Below are 6,803 nucleotides of genomic sequence, written 5' to 3'. Positions count from 1 at the left end.
ACAAATAAACGTCCCCGTTTAACTAAACCCAAAAGGCAAAGCTATCACCTAGCTATACACCAAGATTGCAAAATCCAGACATAGAAAACACCAACTCCCTTTCCCTTCACTTGACGACAAAAACACACATGGGCTTCTCGATGGGCGCCGCGTGCCGCCGCACCTTTGCCCGCTAGTGGAGACACAGAATGGCTCCATCGACCCCATTAACATGATGTAAAAGTAGTGGACATTTATTCTCTTCATAATTTATGTCACCCATATGATTTATTAAGTAACAAAGAGTTTGAAAGAGACTAAGCTCAAACAAATAATATTACATCTTATCACACGCAACCTCCTGGCCCACCATAAAGGCATTGGCTGTGGTCAATATGTGTAATAGAATGGCATTTGGCCTTGGTAATTAACTCGGGTAGGTTTGCTTTTATGGGGCTGTTGTTCCCATCCTTATCAATGAGTTGAAGGTTGGTGAAAGATGCCGCATGACCCTTGCCACCATTTGGGAGGACACCACTACCCATTGGAGGAGTTGGAAGCGCCTTCTCAGCATCCACGAAGGCACCGAAAGCCACATGGTTTGCCTTTTCTGCTAAATAGGTGAACAACGACCTTGGGAAGTATCCCACCCCCGTGGGGATGCCGTTCAAGCCGTAGTATACCCACCAATCTCCGCTTGTTTTGTCCTACCATTAATTAGGATTTGGTTAGGTAAATAATTTAGGTACTTATATTTAAGGACTAGAAACCTGACTATATTCGAGGACTAAGATATTTGCAAATTATACGAAATGGATACACCATTTTGAGCCATTGTAGTATGACTTAAGGAGTAAAGCATTGTCATGAGCATAACATAATGGTAAAATATTTCAAGAAAGATGCAACTCCTACCTTAAGCAGTCTGAGTGTGATATTCTGTACACGTCCACCAGGGACACCAGAAACTGGATGTATAACATCGCCAGGGGCTATAACAGCACCATTCGCCCTTATGAAGCCAGGGCAGTCCATGTTTAAGCATCCAGTTTGAGCATATCCATCTCTCTGTTGCATATATGTCCACTCACATGTCAGGAACCTTATCTATATGTTTCCCCTCAGAGTAAGATATATATTTTAGCAAATCATAAACACATCACCGTCCAGTCAGTATACAAGTGTGGATGTGAGTCACCATAGTGCTCTGGATAGATCTGTAAAACCAAGGGTGCAAGTCAGAGAAATGCAATGCCTCGAGGCACAAATGTTGAGAACGGGAAAGATGAGACAACACAATCCTCAAAAATGAAGTGGTATTGATTTTTTCCACTTTTGCATATTTAGCTTTGCAAATAGTTCCTTGATGGTCCACAAATGGTCCTTTGTTTTTTTCCTTGTGATGTATAACACAAAATGTTGGAAAACATTTACATCACTCCTCGCTTAATAAGGGGTGTAAACTTAGCCCATAAATCATCTTCAAAATTATATATATATATATATATATGGATGAACATTTTAATCAGGTTTAATGAAGTTCTTTTAAGCTTCCCAACTTGGCATGGAGCCGTTGTGTCACATGGTTATTGTATTATCATGCGTGCAGAAATTGACTAGTTTCAACAGAAATTGAAAAAGTTATGTCCAAATTAAAAGGGAAAAGCCATACATACATGCCAGCCAATACTAATTGTATTTAAGCTTGATTTAACACCATTTCCAACATGATTAACCCAAATTGCAGTCGAAGTCTGTTGGCCGGGTTTTAGATTGTGGCTATACACATCCGTGGTGACATGTAAGCCGTAGTAATTGTCGCCAGGACCTCCAGAAGTTGTTTGGTGCACCGCATACTGTACAGTGAAAGCACCCAAAATAAACAACACGTGAAAGCTTGACAAAAAGATGAGCAAAACATGCAATTGTAACATTGTACAAATAAAGAATGCTTAAATCTGGAGCAGTTCCAAAACTCGTGGGAACTATTTGTTATGAAGGAACATGGACTTATTAGAGAAACAATTCTTCAATTACATATTGTTTGGTCTTGCATTGAAATGTTTTTTTAACCGTCCTTACATTGAAATGTGTGAGTGCATATACACAAATAGAAGTGACAGAAGCAATATAATACTTGTTTGGTTCTGAATAGTTTCTTCGAGTTAAAACCTTGCATGCTTTATCTTTTCTCAGATTTCTTTTACCGCTTGGCAAGTTTCATGATATCTTCTAAAAGAGGGGGAAGTTATAACTATAGACTTTTCAGCAATACAATATGGGAACACACACACACACACACACACACACACACACACACACACACACACACACTGAAAACAGACACCATGATACTTCGTGTAGATTTAAAGTACTATTGTTGTCATTGCACTTCAAATACTGGTTAACAGTAGGTACAACACATAAGTAAAATAATTAAGTGAAGATCAGAAAGTGTAGCTCACATATGGTTGACCCCATGAACTTGAATCTTCTCCAAAAGCTATCATTTCAATGGAGTTTGACTTCAAACTTGTAAGAATTCTTTTGGTTTGGCCATCCTCCTTCAACTAAAATGATAAGTACATGTTAAGAAGGAAATAAATCATACTAATTAAGCAACCAATGTAGAATCAAGGACCTGAGGAAAATCAATGTTAATTTTGTACAAAGAAAATATTTAACAACTGTTTGGATACTCTAACTCAGTTAAAGGTTAGAGTTAGATTTTAACCCTGAACTAACTCTAGCCAAAGAGGTGTTTGGATGACAAGGTTAGATGGAGCACCGATACGGCGAGGCGCCTTCACGGGCGGTGCGAGAGGGAGGGAGGGAGAGGACGAGAAGCTTCATGTAAGTGGGGAGGGATCTGCTGCGGGGAGAGCGAGAAAAATGTGTTTTTTAGTGGTCCCAAGAAGAACTAACCCAAATAAGCACCTCTTGGGTGGGTTAGATTTTTCGGGTGGTTAGATGCATCTAACCCAAACTAACCCTCCTGTCTGGATACTTTTGGCTGTTTGGATACATGAGTTAGAGTTAGTTTGGGTTAGATTGGACTCAACTAACCCAAAAGTATCCAAACAGGAGGGTTAGTTTGGGTTAGATGCATCTAACCACACGAAAAATCTAACCCACCCAAGAGGTGCTTGTTTGGGTTAGTTCTTCTCGGGACCACTAAAAAAACACATTTTCTCTCACTCTCCCCGCAGCAGATCCCTCCCCACTTCCTCAAAGCTTCTTGTCCTCTCCCTCCCTCCCTCTCGCACCGCCCGTGAAGGCGCCTCGCCGTATCGGCGCTCCCATCCGCCGCCGGTAAGCATCCCCGCCCTATCCTCCCGTTCCAACCCCCTCGTCTCCCTGCGGCCCGTCCGCCCGCCGGTAAGTAGTCGCGACTCCTTGCGCGGCCCGTCACCGTCGGCCTCGGCCAGCGCGACTCATTGCGCAAGGACGGCGAATTCAGTCGGCAGGCTACGCAAGAGGCCAGCGCGGCTCCTTGCCGGGCACGTCCCCGTCTGCCTCGGCCAGGGCTCGATCCGCCAAATCCGGCAGGTAATAGGGTTCAAAGTAGCCAAATGGTTGAGAAATAGCATTTATTGTCAATCTAACCCTGCCTCCAAATAGCTCTTTGGTTAGAGTTAGTCCAGGGTTGGTTCAGGGTTAGAATCTAACTCTAACCTCTAACTGAGTTAGAGTATCCAAACAGGGCTATACGATTGCCACCAAAAGCCCTTTAAGGGCACACTGTAAGATAATGCATTTATTATTTCAATACCATATTTTGGTGGAATTCAGCAATCATAAAAGGCGTGTAAACAATTGATGGGTCTTCGAAAATAAAAAATTCCACACACCTCCCAAGCTTGGTCTTCCCAAATAGACATGTGATTTGTTGTGGTTACTTCCATTAACGTTCCATGCTTTTAACTCAATATCCATCTTTGTGTTATGGCTATTATGAACCACCATGTTGTATAGTTTGGGAAGCATTGGGTCAAGATGAAACATAAATGTATAGGAGTAGTGAAGACCAAAAATGGTGAAAGTCCACCTTGCCCACGCGAAGACCAACAAGCTTGACCCACAAGCGTATTAATGCATTCTAACTAGCCTGTCACTTACAAGAAGGCTTGGTAATGATAACGGCCAGAGCAAAATGCAAAATACGATGGCAATAAGAAGCTCTGGTAGTATAATTATTGGTGCTTTACAACTTGATTTGATGAGAATGGGCCAAGATCCAAAACTAGCGCATGGGCTCTACAATTGCCACCTCCAGGACAATAAAGTGTTGCCCTAATGATTCTAAAAAAAAAAGTGGTTTCCCTAATATCGAATCTACTACCAAGATTAGAGGGTCGGTTCCCCTTAAACATGATTTTTGGTGTAACAACCTAAAATATGTTAGGATTATCTACCTCAATCATGGATAACTAAAGCCGAGATTTACAGAAACCAGTTTCCCATAGCCTAGATTACAGGAGACTAATGAAGCCGACATCCCCGTCTTGGTGAGCTCGCCGGCAACGACGGGAGGTCGGCAACGCCAACAGGAGCACTAGGCGCTCGGTGGCAGTGACACGAGCACGAACGGATCCGATGTCATCGCCTTGGCCACCTCCGCTGGAAGCGACAAGAACGCATGGACGTGCTGACCGTGCAACTGCACCGGCAGGCGTCGGCGACAAGGCCACCATCACCGTAGGCATCTTCGATGACGGAGGAGCTTGACAAAGACGTGTGGGCAGTGGGCACCATCGCTTGTGAAGGACTCGATCCATTTCGGCTGCTAGGCTGCTACTACTCGTTAGGCCACCTCCATTTTAAGACCTCGTTCACGAGATGCGCCAACGAAGCCCACGAGCTGGCTCACGCATGGAAACTCGAGGTGGGAGATCGACAGGAAGTGCTAGAAGGGATGGATCAATACAAGAGAACAGTTTGGGACGAGCCAAGAATATTGAGCAGCGACCATGAAAAGGTGATTTTTTTTTTTAGCAACGGAAATATGATTTTTCAGTGCGGCCCAACCAAGGAATTGCATCATCGCCTTCCTATTTTCCGTACCAAGACAAGGAATTAGGTACAGTTATTTAACACAAAGACTAACCAAAACCAAGTTTTCCTAAAATTCCTCCAAAAACTCATTTTTTGAAAGGTGTGTCTAGAAGTCAGCCGTCTGAGCAGTCGAGTGACGTTAGCATAGTTGTTTTGCTACGAGCGGCAAGGCTAGCTACAATCGGCGACGAAAAATGTTGCAACAATACTGCAATCAACGACAACACATGCTACCATTGTTCTGACTAAAATGCTACAACCGTCAATGGAGGATATTACGACCAGTGAGATGACATGCTACAAATGACAAGGGCTGACATGCTACAACCAACAAGACCGATGCTGCAAACGGTAGGAAGAAATGTTGCAAATTATGTGACAAAATGCTACGAGGTCGACTGAGACTTGGTTAGATCTCAGTCCACTGAGTTCCATTTTCGAAATCCCGCATCTAATTAATTAGTAGTATCCACAGTTTCAAAAAGAAAGTAGTATCCACACAAACACCTTGCGTTGGTTTAAATGGGAGCCAAGCAAAATCTTGATGTATGATTACTAGCCCTTAGGATCTGAATTCTTTATAGATCAATCTCGCACCACTCCCTAGCTCAAAGAAAATAATAACCCCAAAACCGTCTCCTTGAGTTTTATACAATCCAACAATATAATAACATGATCTATGAAAATGAAGAAATGCTGGTCCCTCCTTACAGCACATGATAACCCTACAATACAGTAATACAACACATGACATGATTACCTCTTGGATAGTAGAACGTAATCGAACACCTTCAGTATGAAGTGCATGACAAAGTAAACATAGAGCAATTGCTCCTAGAAGCAGAGTATGTCTAAACATTTTGATGTGTGTGAAAAGATGAAGATCACTATGTGCATTGAGAACTATTTATAGACTTGTCATATAGCTTTCTTTAATTTCAATTAAATAATATGATATTTGTGTAGATTGTTTCTGTAATGCCAATTAAAGTGCAATATTTATTTTAATAAATGTGTAAATCTCTTTCTAGATTGTTTAGTAATTTCAATGATATTTGTGTAGATTGTTTCTATAATGCCAAGCGTATCATAATGAATTAATTGACGATGGGGCGAAATATTTTAAAATTGCAGCCAACTATGCAATATTAATTGACCATACAAATAATATATATTCAACACCGACTAAATTAAATGAGTGCACATTGATCGCCAAGAAATAAAGTGATACTCTATCATTGTAATATTGGGGACCGCAATGTCATCATCCGCATTGAATCTACATGTCAAGAAATAAAATGAACAATATGTGACCCAATAAAAACGTGTTTGCTATACACTAGCAAGAAGCCTGTTGTTACAACGAGGCATACATAATCTAGTGGCTGAACATCAATATTGCACGACATATACCTTACATCCATCATATTCTAGATTTTGGTAATATTTAATTTGATTTGAGTATGGGTAGGGGAAGGCAAGAAAGGTTTTGATAGTTGAGATTTTGTTAAGATTTGTCTGATTTGATTGAGTTAATGCATGACGTGGTTTCGGGAAAGTATCGATTTGGTTTAGATTTCTGTTGGTTTTTATTTTGTGCGGCATCGATTGGGGTTACCGGAAAAACCAATAGGAAACCAAAAGGGGAGGGAAGGCGACGGAACCAACTCCCCTTTAGTAGAGATCAGAAGATTTTTACAATGCCATCCCGCAACTGTACATAGCATAAACAACAGCCTTTCCACATGCACTTAAAAGTATATCTTGCA

General features: G+C 41.5%; 1 protein-coding gene across 1 annotated transcript; it reads right to left on the bottom strand.

Moving 5' to 3' along the window:
* Nucleotides 1-212: 212 nt before the first annotated feature.
* Nucleotides 213-5,918, bottom strand: LOC123089453 (uncharacterized). Its single transcript, XM_044511131.1, has 6 exons — nucleotides 5,795-5,918; nucleotides 2,445-2,549; nucleotides 1,656-1,835; nucleotides 1,143-1,196; nucleotides 895-1,047; nucleotides 213-686 (listed from the first exon to the last, which is right to left on the bottom strand). Exons 1-6 carry the CDS (start codon nucleotides 5,891-5,893, stop codon nucleotides 327-329), a joined length of 951 nt encoding a protein of 316 aa, XP_044367066.1. The 5' UTR covers nucleotides 5,894-5,918; the 3' UTR covers nucleotides 213-326.
* Nucleotides 5,919-6,803: the final 885 nt, after the last annotated feature.

Source organism: Triticum aestivum, chromosome 4B, assembly GCF_018294505.1.
Source record: "Triticum aestivum cultivar Chinese Spring chromosome 4B, IWGSC CS RefSeq v2.1, whole genome shotgun sequence".
NCBI classification, from domain to species: domain Eukaryota; kingdom Viridiplantae; phylum Streptophyta; class Magnoliopsida; order Poales; family Poaceae; genus Triticum; species Triticum aestivum.
The sequence above is the reverse complement of the archived record's forward strand: the minus strand, read 5'-3'. Positions and strand labels throughout refer to the sequence as shown.